Here is a 15,626-nt window from a genome sequence, read left to right as displayed (position 1 = left end):
AGGCTTCATATGAATGAGCGTTACGAGGGAAGAATGAGGATTATTGTTGAGGAGGAGGAGAGGAGGAGGAGAGGAGGAGGAGGAGGAGAGGTGGAGGAGAAGAGGAGGAGAGGAAGAGGAGGAGGAGGAGGAGAGGTGGAGGAGAGGTAGCTAGACAGACAGTTAGGGTGGGTAGCTAGACAGACAGTTAGGGTGGGTAGCTAGACAGACAGTTAGGATGGTTAGCTAGACAGACAGTTAGGGTAGGTAGCTAGACAGACAGTTAGGGTGGGTAGCTAGACAGACAGTTAGGATGGGTAGCTAGACAGACAGTTAGGATGGGTAGCTAGACAGACAGTTAGGATGGGTAGCTAGACAGACAGTTAGGATGGGTAGCTAGACAGACAGTTAGGGTGGGTAGCTAGACAGACAGTTATGGTGGGTAGCTAGACAGACAGTTAGGATGGGTAGCTAGACCAACAGTTATGGTGCGGAGCTAGACAGACAGTTAGGGTGGGTAGCTAGACAGACAGCTAGGGTGTGTAGCTAGACAGATAGTTAGGATGGGTAGCTAGACAGGCAGTTAGGGTGGGTAACTAGACAGACAGCTAGGGTGTGTAGCTAGACAGACAGCTAGGGTGTGTAGCTAGACAGACAGTTATGGTGGGTAGCTAGACAGACAGTTAGGGTGGGTAGCTTGGCAGACAGTCAGATGTTTATGAGAGACTGGTCTCTTTTCAAATCCATTTTCAAACTGTTAAAACATTTATATATCACTCTATTCTATTGGTGTTCAGCAGTAGAGCGATAGTATTATACCCCAGAGCACAGTCCTAGAATACACCCTTCCTTGTTTTAGTTTCCACTGTCAAACACACTGTGGATCACGGAAAATGATGATTTCTAGGCTATGTGTCCAGGAATAGTCTGATAGAATGTAATTATATGGCAACACATGCGAGAGAGAGAGAGAGAGAGAGAGAGAGAGAGAGAGAGAGAGAGAGAGAGAGAGAGAGAGAGAGAGAGAGAGAGAGAGAGAGAGAGAGACAGAGAGAGAGAGAGAGAGAGAGGGAGCATTAACAGCAGACTCATACATTTCCTCAGTGAAAACAATGTACTGAGCAAATGTCAAATTGTCGTTTTTTATTTTTAGGGTATAGGTCAGCTTTAATATTGCAGATAGATTGGGGCGTCCATCAATGTAATTGTCTGCATCATTTCCAATCCCCCATATTTTTTGGGTAGATATATATATATATAGTCAATCACACTTCTGTGAAATCAAACTGTCCACTTAGGAAGCAACACTGATTGACAATACATTTCACATGCTGTTGTGCAAATGGAATAGACAACAGGTGGAAATTATAGGCAATTAGCAAGACACCCCCAATAAAGGACTGGTTTTGCAGGTGGTGACCACAGACCACTTCTCAGTTCCTATGCTTCCTGGCTGATGTTTTGGTCACTTTTGAATGCTGACGGTGCTTTCACTCTAGTGGTAGCATGAGACGGAGTCTACAACCCACACAAGTGGCTCAGGTAGTGCAGCTCATCCAGGATGGCACATCAATGCGAGCTGTGGCAAGAAGGTTTGCTGTGTCTGTCAGTGTAGTGTCCAGAGCATGGAGGCGCTACCAGGAGACAGGCCAGTACATCAGGAGACGTGGAGGAGGCCGTAGGAGGGCAACAACCCAGCAGCAGGACTGCTACCTCCGCCTTTGTGCAAGGAGGAGCAGGAGGAGCACTGCCAGAGCCCTGCAAAATGACCTCCAGCAGGCCACAAATGTGCATGTGTCTGCTCAAACGGTCAGAAACAGACTCCATGAGGGTGGTATGAGGGCCCGACGTCCACAGGTGGGGGTTGTGCTTTTAGCCCAACACCGTGCAGGACGTTTGGCATTTGCCAGAGAACACCAAGATTGGCAAATTCGCCACTGGCGCCATGTGCTCTTCACAGGTGAAAGCAGGTTCACACTGAGCACATGTGACAGACGTGACAGAGTCTGGAGACGCCGTGGAGAACGTTCTGCTGCCTGCAACATCCTCCAGCATGACCGGTTTGGCGGTGGGTCAGTCATGGTGTGGGGTGGCATTTCTTTGGGGGGCCGCACAGCCCTCCATGTGCTCGCCAGAGGTAGCCTGACTGCCATTAGGTACCGAGATAAGATCCTCAGACCCCTTGTGAGACCATATGCTGGTGCGGTTGGCCCTGGGTTCCTCCTAATGCAAGACAATGCTAGACCTCATGTGGCTGGAGTGTGTTAGCAGTTCCTGCAAGAGGAAGGCATTGATGCTATGGACTGGCCCGCCCGTTCCCCAGACCTGAATCCAATTGAGCACATCTGGGACATCATGTCTCGCTCCATCCACCAACGCCACGTTGCACCACAGACTGTCCAGGAGTTGGCGGATGCTTTAGTCCAGGTCTGGGAGGAGATCCCTCAGGAGACCATCCGCCACCTCATCAGGAGTATGCCCAGGCGTTGTAGGGAGGTCATACAGGCACGTGGAGGCCACACACACTACTGAGCCTCATTTTGACTTGTTTTAAGGACATTACATTAAAGTTAGATCAGCCTGTAGTGTGGTTTTCCACTTTAATTTTGAGGGTGGCTCCAAATCCAGACCTCCATGGGTTGATACATTTGATTTCCATTGATCATTTTTGTGTGATTTTGTTGTCAGCACATTCAACTATGTAAAGAAAAAAGTATTTAATAAGATTGTTTCATTCATTCAGATCTAGGAAGTGTTATTTTAGTGTTCCCTTTATTTTTTTGATCAGTGTATATATACAGTGGGGGAAAACACCAAATTGAGACAGAATTCTGCAAAAATATCTTCAGTGTACAACGTAAAACACCAAATAATGCATGCAGAGCAGAATTAGGCCGATACCCGCTAATTATCAAAATCCAGAAAAGAGCCGTTAAATTCTATAACCACTTAAAAATAAGCAATTCCCAAACCTTCCATAACAAAGCCATCACCTACAGAGAGATGAACTTGGAGAAGAGTCCCCTAAGTAAGCTGGTCCTGGGGCTCTGTTCACAAACACAAACAGACCCCACAGAGCCCCAGGACAGCAACACAATTAGACCCAACCAAATCATGAGAAAACAAAAAGATAATTACTAGACACATTGGAAATAAAATAAAATAAAATTTAAACTGAGCAAACTAGAACGCTATTTGGCCCTAAACAGAGAGTACGCAGTGGCAGAATACCTGACTGACCCAAAATTAAGGAAAGCTTGTTATATTGTGTTGCCGTGGGGCTGAAAACAACAAGAATCTCACAAGATGAAAAAAGGGCTGTGACTTTATACGTCTTCTACAGTTCCATTTCTTTCCCTTCCTTGTGATCTAACAAGCCCTGCAATACGCAAGATACTTCTATTCACTGAAGTAGCCAAGCCTGCAAGTAGCCAAGCCTGCATAGTCTTGGAATCATCTAGAGGCTTCTTACAGCCTGTGTTTCCTAGGTTGTAGCTTTAGACTACCGTGAGACCAATACTACCGTGAGACCAATACTAACGATCGCTTTGCTCTACAGCCTTGTGCTTTGGCTACCTGTGTGTGTGTGTGTGTGTGCGTGTGTGTGTGTGTGTGTGTGTGTGTGTGTGTGTGAAAAAAAGGAGACTCTACTCTTCAGAAAATGCTGTTAGGGCTTGGTGATAGGGCTTGTTGATAGGGCTTGGTGTTAGGGCTTGGTGTTAGGGCTTGGTGATAGGGCTTGGTGATAGGGCTTGGTGATAGAGCTTGGTGTTAGGGCTTGGTGATAGGGCTTGGTGATAGGGCTTGGTGTTAGGGCTTGGTGATAGGGCTTGGTGATAGGGCTTGGTGTTAGGGCTTGGTGATAGGGCTTGGTGATAGGGCTTGGTGATAGGGCTTGGTGATAGGGCTTGGTGATAGGGCTTGGTGTTAGGGCTTGGTGTTAGGGCTTGGTGATAGGGCTTGGTGATAGGGCTTGGTGATAGGGCTTGGTGATAGGGCATGGTGATAGGGTTTGGTGATAGGGCTTGGTGATAGGGCTTGGTGATAGGGCATGGTGATAGGGTTTGGCGATAGGGCTTGGCGTTAGCATTCTTTGGTCCAGCTGTCAGGGTCCATATTCCCAATATACAAAAGGGGCCATGGTTTGGTGTTTGGTACTGGGGACGTTTTAACATGCGTTTGACAGGGCAGAAAGGACCCTGTGAATATAGGACTACACCCTCAGCCTGGGAGACTCAGAGAGTTATCATGGGACGAGGCAACACAGTGCTGGAATAAGTGCTGGGGTCATGCATTTCAAAAAGTTGGCATGTTTCACAATCAACCACCGAGCCCAACTCAGGCCAACGTCTAACCAAACTATACTGTACAAGTTAGTCCAAACAAACGAGACTTAAACGACTCCATCGACATGTCACAACATGTTTAGGTTGAGGTTGTCAAGTGCACTAGCGGTGGATTAGGAAAACGGGCAGGATAAGTTAACTTTGATCCACGGAGGCAAAAAGGACAATGTCAGAGTTTAATTCAATAAGAGAAAAGCTGTGAAAATGAAGCTGTTTAAAATAAAGAGAAGGGAAGGCCAGAAAAGTCATGTTGGGAAAGATTAGGTGAAGCGGTAAACGAGGATGATAGCCGTACCGGCTACGTTATCAGTCTCATATTTGGAAAACGTAAATGTATGTTAATGCATATATTAATTACAGTCATTAAGCCTACCATTGTCATTACTGTAGTGGAAACTGTTTGCAGAGTTCACAACCTGCTACATTTGTGAGTAACACGTTTTGGTTTCATTCATAACCATCATTTCCGAGTTTTGTCAATGAATACTCAGCTTGTAACGCACTGACTCAGATGACTGATGATTGGCTAAAATAAATGGTCAATAGGATGATAGTTGGAGCTGTATTGTTAGATTTAGAGTCTACAGGGTCTGTGCAGCAGGCTGAACGTTTGGCATCTCTATTGCATGTGCTTTTACAGTATTTACTAATAATGCATATCTAGAGAGCAGCGGGGAATATGATTGGCCAAACTATCCTTGAGGGAATGGGTCCTCCTCTTTCAGTGAGTAAAGAAAAACACACACAAACACACACACACACACCAGGGTTTATGTTAGTTGGCAACTGCCGGCTTTTGTAGAAAAATAAAAAAGCAGATAAATAAAAAATCCCATAGCAAAATAATGCTTTTTATTCATTGGAAATACCAGTCGATACCAGTCGATGTAAATACATTTGACCGTCATGCTTATCGGTCTATAGGTGAATTTGCATAATTTATTGTGTATTTTCGTTAGTCATCATGTGTCCATATTTATCCAACACAACAATCACACGCACAGCACACAGAGCTTATTCTGAGCAGGATGTCGGAATAAAACATGGGCTTTAATAAGCCCACAAATTCTAAATGCAAATCAGATGTTAAAAACAGTTTTGTTGCGCGATTAAAAAGAGCTACTATTTTTATTTATCAACTGACGATTGAAGCGCGCCTCCCGTTCAACATTCAAGTGCAGGCAACAGGCTATCAGCGCGTCACCCACCACTTCACAATGTGAGCTGGAAGCAGTATGCATTTTAAAAACATACTTAACTGTTTGAAACCTGAATGTTTTATTTAATATTATGAGGCATGTCTTACTTTGCTTCAAAGTAGCCTTTAGGCAAAATCCGATCATGGAAACGTGAAGGCAATTAATTTATACAGACTTCATAGGAGGAGTTTCAAGTTTCGGGAAGCTTACAATTTTTCCTACCATTTCTACCGTTCTGCGTGGCAGTTATGATTTTCATATGCACATTTTGGTAGAACAGTTTAATTTCAATATGAGCGTTTCCATTTCTCAAAATCATTGTCACGTGGTGAATCATATAAAAATCTGAAATAAAATGATAAAAATCCGAAAAGTTAAAAGTCTAACTAATGCGAGATCCCCAGCCTCTCCCATATGGACGCGTTGATACACCGTGATCCATTGGCGGCTAAAGAAATGAGCGCATGGAACTCATAGCCTATAGGCCAATGCAGAAGCCTAGCACACCGAGGATTGGTGATTATCGAGGGGGAGATTGTCGGATTTTTTTTTTCAAATGGCTTACTGTGAGGAACTTTAGTTTTAATTTATCATCATTCACAATTGATGTTCAAAAAACACTTTCCTACATGTCTGCGCAGCAGGCCAGTTACTTCTATGCGCTCCCTCAATATTATCAGAGAAACCAGACACGTGCTCATTACTCACGTGGAGCATTCCAAACAAAATACTTTTTTTTTTTTTTATTGACAAATCCCGTAAATTATGGTTGTGAAATAAACTCAAACTTGTTTCTTACAAGTGTAGCAGGTTGTGAACTTTGCAAACAACGTTTTCACGCCGAGAATGAGAACGCTAAATGACTGTAATTAATACATGCATTAACAGAAATTAATGAAATACCAAATGACGGGTATTAATGGTACACTTACTACTGGTGACGTATGTAATGGGGAATTGATTAAAACAATCAAAGTAAAAAGGGCAAACAATTTACACAATGAAACAATTTACACAATGAAACAATGAAACAATGAATGCGCAAGAATTGGCGGGAGACAGCTGAGGCAGTCTGGAGAGACTCGCATCTTTCTTCACAACACACATCCCTCCCCTCTCCTTGTCTCAACATTTTAAATCATACTCAAGACACATTATCTTCACACATACAGTATTTTAGATGCTTTTCACTGACAACCGCAACTCAATAATCAGCTAGGCCTTTAATTGTCGAGCGCTGCCCGAAAATGCGGCCTTCCCAAATAGGCATAATATAATATGCCATTTAGCAGACGCTTTTATCCAAAGCGACTTACAGTCATGCGTGCATACATTTTTTACGTATGGGTGGTCCCGGGGATCGAACCCACTACCTTGGCGTTACAAGCGCCGTGCTCTACCAGCTGAGCTACAGAGAACCACGGCATAGGCATACAAGCTTGTGATTTGAAACAATCCACAGCTATTTTTTAGAAGCTAATTATCCTTGATTCCTCTGTGGCTAAGCCATGCTTTCTGGTAAAGTATTTTGAATGATTTTATTTATTTCTGTATAGACAGGAGTAATTATATAATTTTGACAAATGTATTTCCATTTACTTTCCTGTTGGACCCAGCGCTATGCCATTTCTCTCCTGGTCTATTGGTTTTCATATCAACTTTATTTTGTTGTCAAGAAGCCAAAGGCAGTCCCAGTCATATGAGCAACCCATCCTAGTTGTTGCATCTTTTGTTTCCCCCTCTTTCTAAGTTTCTAACAGAGACTTTCATCTCTGTCACATACTGTGTATTCACACACTGTGTATCGAACCGCTATCAGGTGCACGGTTTAGAATGGTGTTTTCCCAGGTGCGCGGTTTAGAATGTTTTTTTCCCCAGGTGTGCGGTCTAGAATGTTTTTTTTCCCAGGTGTGCGGTCTAGAATGGTGTTTTCCCAGGTGCGCGGTCTAGAATGTTTTTTTTCCCAGGTGCGCGGTCTAGAATGTTTTTTTCCCCAGGTGCGCGGTTTAGAATGGTGTTTTCCTGCTAATTGCATTTTGGCAAATGTTTGAATGACGTTTTATTGGCTGGTTCATTACTACATGAGTTGCATGTTCTGTTAAGATGCATTAAAATAATATGAATGTGATTTCTGTCATTCTGAGTACCGTGGGTGGACACCCTTATGGGTTAAGCAGCCAATGCGTATGGGGTCCAGTACATTTCTCAAATGGACGGTAAATATAGATCTTCCCGGTAACAGTCCGGCGCCTCAGGGGCCTCAGTAATGATTGGTTAGGGCTCTCACCTTCACCATGTTCCTGGTATAGTCCGTCTTCACCGGAACCTTCATCTGGAAAACCCGGCCCTCTACAGCAGACGAGTCTGGGAATCCTGACACTCCCCCTGCTCCTACAGCAGACTGCTGGACTGCAGCCGCCACCGGCTCCAAGGCCTCCACTGCTGCCTCCACCACCTGGAAGTCTGAGAGTACGGAGGAGTGCATGGAGGCCTCCAGTTCCCCGGGTCCTTCCACCATCATGTCCCCCAGCACCTCCACCTGTCCCTGGGATTGATCAAGTGGCCAGGCCCCTTGAGCCAGGGTTACAATGAGAGTCAGTAGCAGCAACACGCTAGTCCTGCTTCCAAGAGCTAAACTCCCCAGACCAGGCATCCCCGCCGCTCGACACTCTCCTCTCTGTTTATTGAGCATTCTTTGTCTTTTGCTAACTATCTCTCACACAAAGGAGGATGTCCCCTGGAGAGGAAAGCATGCACCCCAACCTCACACCGACAGACACAAAGCTGATCCTACCCAACCCCACCTCCGCTTTTCTTTTCAATAGTCTCTCTCTCTCTCTCTCTCTCTCTCGTCCTGTCCTGTCCTGTCCTGTCCTGTCCTGTCCTGTCCTGTCCTCCTTTCCCCTGTTATTTTGTCAGAGCCTCTTCAGTGGTTCGTAGATGTTAACCGAGCCTGAGACCTGTAGAAAGAGAAGAAACATGAATTCATTAGGACTTTATATACCAGGAGGAGTCTTAAAACTGCTAGACTGTTCAACTTGAAACACCTTGGAGTTAATTCTCTCTCTCTAACACCTTAAGAGTTAGGATAATTATCTGTAGTCTCCACGAATCTCAATGTCAATAACATTCCAGGCAACAGCTCCCAATCTTCAGTTCACAGGTGTGTAGCTATAGCAACATAACCAGATTAACATTCAAACTGAAAGAAACAACTTTCAACTCAAGGAGGAGAAGAGGGGGAAGGAGAAGGACACAAAAACACATATGTCTCTCTAGCCCAGTTTATACCTGGTTCTAACATGCAGCCTTTGATGTGATCTTTTAAAAAAAATCTGACAATTAGATGATTAAAAGACGCATTGTGATCTGATTGTGATCAGATCTTATAAGTGTAAACAGACAGGATCAGGTCAAGATCAGGAAGAAGGGCGCATGTTAACGGCAGACAAACATGGCTTCTGTCTCTCTCCCCCGCTGTCTCTCTCTCTCCCCCTCGCTGTCTCTCTCTCTCTCCCCCGCTGTCTCTCTCTCTCTCCCCCGCTGTCTCTCTCTCTCCCCCGCTGTCTTCTCTCTCGCTCTCCCTGTCTCTCTCTCCCCCCCCGATGTCTCTCTCTCCCGCGCTGTCTCTCTCTCTCTCTCCCTCGCTGTCTCTCTCTCTCTCCCTCGCTGTCTCTCTCTCTCTCCCTCGCTGTCTCTCTATCTCTCTCCCTCGCTGTCTCTCTCTCTCTCTCCCCGCTGTCTCTCTCTCTCTCTCCCTCGCTGTCTCTCTCTCTCTCTCCCTCGCTGTCTGTCCCTCGCTGTCTCTCTCTGTCCCTCGCTGTCTCTTTCTCTCTCTCCCTCGCTGTCTCTCTCTCTCCCCCCCGCTGTCTCTCTCTCTCTCTCCCTCGCTGTCTCTCTCGCTCTCTCCCTTGCCGTCTCTCTCTCTCCCTCTCTCTCCCCCGCTGTCTCTCTCTCTCTCTCCCTCGCTGTCTCTCTCTGTCCCTCGCTGTCTCTTTCTCTCTCTCCCTCGCTGTCTCTCTCTCTCCCCCGCTGTCTCTCTCTCTCTCCCCCACTGTCTCTCTCGCTCTCTCCCTTGCCGTCTCTCTCTCTCCCTCTCTCTCCCCCGCTGTCTCTCTCTCTCTCTCCCTCGCTGTCTCTCTCTCTCTCTCTCCCTCGCTGTCTCTCTCAATTCAATTCAATTTCAATTTAAGGGCTTTATTGGCATGGGAAACGTGTGTTAACATTGCCAAAGCAAGTGAAGTAGATAGTAAACAAAAGTGAAATAAACAATAAATATTAACAGTAAACATTACACTCAGAAATTCCAAAAGAATAAAGACATTTCAAATGTCATATTATGTATATATACAGTGTTGTAATGATGTGCAAATAGTTAAAGTACAAATGGGAAAGTAAATAAACATAAATATTTTGTTCTTCACTGGTTGCCCTTTTCTTGTGGCAACAGGTCACAAATGTCGCTGTTGTGATGGCACACTGTGGTATTTCACCCAGTAGATAAGGGAGTTTATCAAAATTGGGTTTGTTTTCGATTTCTTCGTGGATCTGTGTAATCTGGGGGAAATATGTGTCTAATATGGTCAGGAGGTTAGGAAGTGCAGCTCAGTTTCCACCTCATTGTGTCTTCTCTTGAGAGCCAGGTCTGCCTACGTCGGCCTTTCTCAATAGCAAGGCTATGCTCACTGAGTCTGTCTCTCTCTCTCTCTCTGTCTCTCTCTCTCTCCATCGCTGTCTCTCTCTCTCTCTCCCTCGATGCCTTGCTGTCTCTCTCTCTCTCCCCCACTCTCTCTCCCGCCGTCTCTCTCTCTCTCCTGCTGTATCTCTCTCTGTCGCTGTCTCTCTCCCGCTGTCTCTCTCCCTCTCTCCCTCGATGCCTCGCTGTCTCTCTCTCTCTCCCGCCGTCTCTCTCTCTCTCTCTCCCTCGCTGTCTCTCTCCCTCTCTCCCTCGCTGTCTCTCTCCCTCTCTCCCTCGATGCCTCGCTGTCTCTCTCTCTCTCCCGCCGTCTCTCTCTCTCTCTCTCTCCTGCTGTATCTCTCTCTGTCGCTGTCTCTCTCCCGCTGTCTCTCTCCCTCTCTCCATCGATGTCTCTCTCTCCCCCACTGTCTCTCTCTCTCTTTCCCTCACTGTCTCTCTCTCTCTGTCTCTCTCTCTCCCTCACTGTCTCTCTCTCCCGCTCTCTCTCGCACTGTCTCTCTCTCTCTCTCTCCCTCGCTGTCTCTCTCTCTCTCCCCCGCTGTCTCTCTCGCTCCCTCCCGCTGTCTCTCTCTCTCCCCCGCTGTCTCTCTCTCTCTCTCTCTCCCCACGCTATCTCTCTCTCTCTCTCCCCCGCTGTCTCTCTCATTCTCCCCTCGCTGTCTCTCTCTCTCCCTCGCTGTCTCTCTCTCTCTCCCCCACTGTCTCTCTCTCTCCCCCGCTGTCTCTCTCTCTCTCCCCCGCTGTCTCTCTGTCTTTCCCCCTTTCTCTCCCTCTGTGTCTCGCTCTTTGAATTCCCCAAGTCATTACATCCTCCACTCTAAAGGCAGCAAGGTCCAGGCCCCTGCCTCCCTCCCATTGACTAGTGAGACGTGGGATGAATGCATGCCTTTTCCATTGTTTGGGCCTGGCTGGTAAGCTCAACTCAGGGCTGTTATTCATACAGGGGAGAAAAGAGAAAAGGATGGAGCTACAAAGGAGAGGAGAGGGTTAGTGTGTGTGTGTGTGTGGAGTAGGGGGGCCAGCTCCACATATCAACACAGCTGATTTCCCTGGAGGGCATGCTCAGCTCCTCTCTACTGGGAGCTCAGGGAAACAACTGAACCAGAGAGGTGGGAGAAAGAGAGAGAGAGAGAGAGAGAGAGAGAGAGAGAGAGAGAGAGAGAGAGAGAGAGAGAGAGAGAGAGAGAGAGAGAGAGAGAGAGAGAGAGAGAGAGAGAGAGGTGATAGAAGGAAAGAGAGTGGTGGGAGAGGGAAGGAGACGTGGGAGAGAGAAGGAGACGTGGGAGAGGAAAAGAGATATGGAAGGACAGAGAGAGATGTGGGAGAGATATGGAAGGAGAGAGAGAGAGAGAGAGGTGGGAGAGAGAGAGAGAGGGGTGGGAGAGATATGGAAGGAGAGAGAGAGAGAGAGAGGTGGGAGAGAGAGAGAGAGGGGTGGGAGAGATATGGAAGGAGAGAGAGAGAGAGAGAGAGGTGGGGAGAGATATGGAAGGAGAGAGAGAGAGAGAGAGAGAGAGAGAGGGGGGAGAGATATGGGAAGGAGAGAGAGAGAGAGAGAGGTGGGAGAGATATGGAAGGAGAGAGAGAGAGAGAGAGGTGGGAGAGATATGGAAGGAGAGAGAGAGAGAGAGAGGTGGGAGAGATATGGAAGGAGAGAGAGAGAGAGAGAGAGGTGGGAGAGATATGGAAGGAGAGAGAGAGAGGTGGGAGAGATATGGAAGGGGAGAGAGAGGTGGGAGGGATATGGAAGGAGAGAGAGAGGTGGGAGATATATGGAAGGAGAGAGAGAGAGAGAGAGAGGTGGGAGAGAGAGAGAGAGAGAGGTGGGAGAGATATGGAAGGAGAGAGAGAGAGAGAGAGAGAGGTGGGAGAGATATGGAAGGAGAGAGAGAGAGAGAGAGAGAGAGAGGTGGGAGAGAGAGAGAGAGGTGGGAGAGATATGGAAGGAGAGAGAGAGAGAGAGAGGTGGGAGAGATATGGAAGGAGAGAGAGAGAGAGAGAGAGGTGGGAGAGATATGGAAGGAGAGAGAGAGAGAGAGAGAGGTGGGAGAGATATGGAAGGAGAGAGAGAGAGAGAGAGGTGGGAGAGATATGGAAGGAGAGAGAGAGAGAGAGAGGTGGGAGAGATATGGAAGGAGAGAGAGAGAGAGAGAGAGGTGGGAGAGATATGGAAGGAGAGAGAGAGAGAGAGAGGTGGGAGAGATATGGAAGGAGAGAGAGAGAGAGAGAGGTGGGAGAGATATGGAAGGAGAGAGAGAGAGAGAGAGGTGGGAGAGATATGGAAGGAGAGAGAGAGAGAGAGAGAGAGGTGGGAGAGATATGGAAGGAGAGAGAGAGAGAGAGAGGTGGGAGAGATATGGAAGGAGAGAGAGAGAGAGAGGTGGGAGAGATATGGAAGGAGAGAGAGAGAGAGAGAGGTGGGAGAGATATGGAAGGAGAGAGAGAGAGAGAGAGGTGGGAGAGATATGGAAGGAGAGAGAGAGAGGTGGGAGAGATATGGAAGGAGAGAGAGAGAGGTGGGAGAGATATGGAAGGAGAGAGAGAGAGAGAGAGAGAGAGAGAGAGAGCGAGAGAGAGAGGAGAGAGAGGGGAGCGAGAGAGAGAGAGAGAGAGAGAGAGAGAGAGAGAGAGAGAGAGAGAGAGAGAGAGAGAGAGAGAGAGAGAGAGAGAGAGAGAGAGAGAGAGAGGGAGAGAGAGAGAGAGAGAGAGAGAGAGAGAGAGAGAGAGAGAGAGAGAGAGAGAGAGAGAGAGGAGAGAGAGAGAGAGAGAGAGAGAGAGAGAGAGAGGTGGGAGAGATATGGAAGGAGAGAGAGAGAGAGAGAGAGAGAGAGGTGGGAGAGAGAGAGAGAGAGGGAGAGAGAGAGAGAGAGAGGTGGGAGAGATATGGAAGGAGAGAGGGAGAGAGAGAGGTGGGAGAGATATGGAAGGAGAGTGTCACACCCTGATCAGTTTCACCTGTCTTTGTGATTGTCTCCACCCCCCTCCAGGTGTCGCCCATCTTCCCCATTATACCAGTGTTCTCTGTTCTCTGTTGTCTGTTGCCAGTTTGTTTTGTTTCGTCAAACCTACCAACGGTTTTCCCCTTGCTCCTGTTTTTCTCAAGTTCCTGTTTTCTAGTTTTCCCGGTTTTGACCATTCTGCCTGCCCTGACCCCGAGCCTGCCTGCCGTTCTGTACCTTTTGGACTCTGACCTGGATTACTGACCTCTGCCTGCCCTTGAACTGTTGTTTGCCTGCCACCTGTTTTTGTAATAAACTTTTGTTACTTCGACACTGTCTGCAACTGGGTCTTCTCCTGAAACGTGATAGTACGTACTGGCCATGACTGACCCAGCAGACTCGGACCAGCTCCGCAACGCCATCTCTTCCCAAGCAGCCACCATTGGAAGGCACGAGGAGTTGCTTCGTGGTCTCATGGAAGGGTTCCAGACCTTGGCCGAACGCCATGACCGAGCGTTTAACACATTTTGCTGGAGCAATTCCACGGGTTGTCTGTTAGGCAGCCTACCACTCCGGTAACCTCCCAGCCCCTCGGTAACCCGGATGTTAGCAGCGCGGCCTCCCCGGCCACTCCGGTTTCCCGAGAACCCCGCTTACCTCCCCCGGAACGCATCGCTGGAGATTCGGGAACCTGTCGGGCATTTCTCGCTCAGTGTTCACTCATCATCGAGCTGCAGCCTTCTTCGTTCCCCTCGGACCGCTCTAAGATAGCGTACCTCATCACGCTGGTGTCCGGGAGGGCTCTCGCATGGGCTACGGCAGCATGGGAACAACAGTCTGCCGTATGCTTCAGTCTGGAGGAGTTCATGCAGGAGGTAAAGAAGGTTTTCGATGCTCCATTGTCTGGGAGAGAGGCTGCCCGGAAGTTACCACAGCTTCGGCAAGAATTCTGCAGTGTGGCAGACTATGCAGTGGATTTCCGCACGTTGGCAGCTGAGTGTGTAGGACGTAAAGGACGAGCTTGCAGCCCGGGAACTACCGACGGATCTCGACTCGCTCATCGCCTTGACCATTCGGATCGATGGGCGACTACGCGAATGTAGGAAGGAGAGGAAGTCTGATCCCACCTCGCCTCAGAGGCATCCCGGAAGACCCCGACGGCTCCGTTGCCGAGAGAACCCAAGGCTAATCGAGTTCCCCCGAGAGTCTCCGAAGTCTGCCGATCCACCTCTTCCCGAGCCGATGCAACTAGGCAGAGCCAGGCTGTCTCCAGCCGAACGACAATACAGGCTTCACACAAAGAGTTGCCTATGTTGTGGGACTACTGGCCATTTTGTGTCCACTTGTCCACTAAAAGACCAGGCTCACCGGTAGGTGCGAGCACTCTGGTGGGCCATACGGATAGCTTTTCCTCTCCCCTTACTCGCACCCCCTTTCATGCCATCTTGCTGTGGTGGAACCAGTTGAAATCTCTCCGGGTACTCATCAACTCTGGGCCGATGAGAGCTTTATGGACGATACCCACTCAGCCCTTCTCCATCCCATAGACGTTAGAGCGCTGGACGGGCACTCTATAGGCCTGGTCACCCACAATACCAACCCCATCAACCTACGAGTATCAGGGTACCACAGCGAGACGATCCAATTCCTTCTAATTAAGTCTCCTCAGGTTCCCGTGGTACTGGGTTTCTCTTGGCTCCAGCGACACAACCCCCCTATTGACTGGTGTAGCGGTGCCATCATGGGCTGGAGCCCGTTCTGCCACGCTCATTGTCTGAAGTCAGTGCAGCCTGCCCCGGGACGTCTTCCTGGGGGCTCGGAAGTTGCCTCGGACCTCTCCGCCATTCCTGCCAGAACCTCCGGGAGGTGTTCAGTAAGGCCCGGGCCACTTCGCTTCCGGCGCACTGACCCTACGAATGTGGAATCAACCTTCTCCCAGGCACCACTCCGCCCCGGGGACAAGTGAAGTCGCTGTCGGGTTCGGCGCAGGGTTCTTATTTGTGGAGAAGGACAAAACCCTGCGCCTGTGCATCGACTACTGGGGCCTCAACGACATCACGGTGAAGAACCGCTCCCCGCTACCATTCATCTCCTCAGCCTTCGAGCCACTCCAGAGGCCAACGTGTTCTCCAAGCTGGACCTACGGAACGCCTACCACCTGCTGCGGATACGGGAGGGGGACGAGTGGATGACTGCCTTCAACACAGCCAGCGGTCACTACGAGTATCTGGTCATGCCATTTGGCCTTACCAATGCACCAGTTGTGTTCCAGGCCCTGGTTAATGATGTTCTCTGCGACATGATGAACTGGTTCGTCTTCGTCTACCTCGACGACATCCTTGTCTTCTCCCGCTCTGCCCAAGAACACGTGCTCCACGTCCGACAAGTCCTCCTGGCGAACCAGCTTTTTGTGAAAGTGGAGAAATGCGAATTCCATCGCTCCACCATCCCCTTCCTGGGGTAC

The 15,626-nt window shown here is 48.5% G+C and overlaps 1 protein-coding gene across 2 annotated transcripts in view; it reads right to left on the bottom strand.

The window, feature by feature from the left end:
• Positions 1-15,626, bottom strand: part of LOC121574704 (dystroglycan-like) — a 96,432-nt gene that overhangs the window by 18,479 nt on the left and 62,327 nt on the right. For both annotated transcript variants that reach the window (XM_041887247.2, XM_041887246.2), the window contains exon 2: positions 7,812-8,484. In XM_041887247.2, coding sequence (XP_041743181.2) covers positions 7,812-8,216 — 405 coding nt within the window. In that variant the 5' untranslated portion in view covers positions 8,217-8,484. The remainder of the gene's footprint in view (positions 1-7,811; positions 8,485-15,626) is intronic.

Source organism: Coregonus clupeaformis, chromosome 10, assembly GCF_020615455.1.
Source record: "Coregonus clupeaformis isolate EN_2021a chromosome 10, ASM2061545v1, whole genome shotgun sequence".
Taxonomy (NCBI): domain Eukaryota; kingdom Metazoa; phylum Chordata; class Actinopteri; order Salmoniformes; family Salmonidae; genus Coregonus; species Coregonus clupeaformis.
The sequence above is the reverse complement of the archived record's forward strand: the minus strand, read 5'-3'. Positions and strand labels throughout refer to the sequence as shown.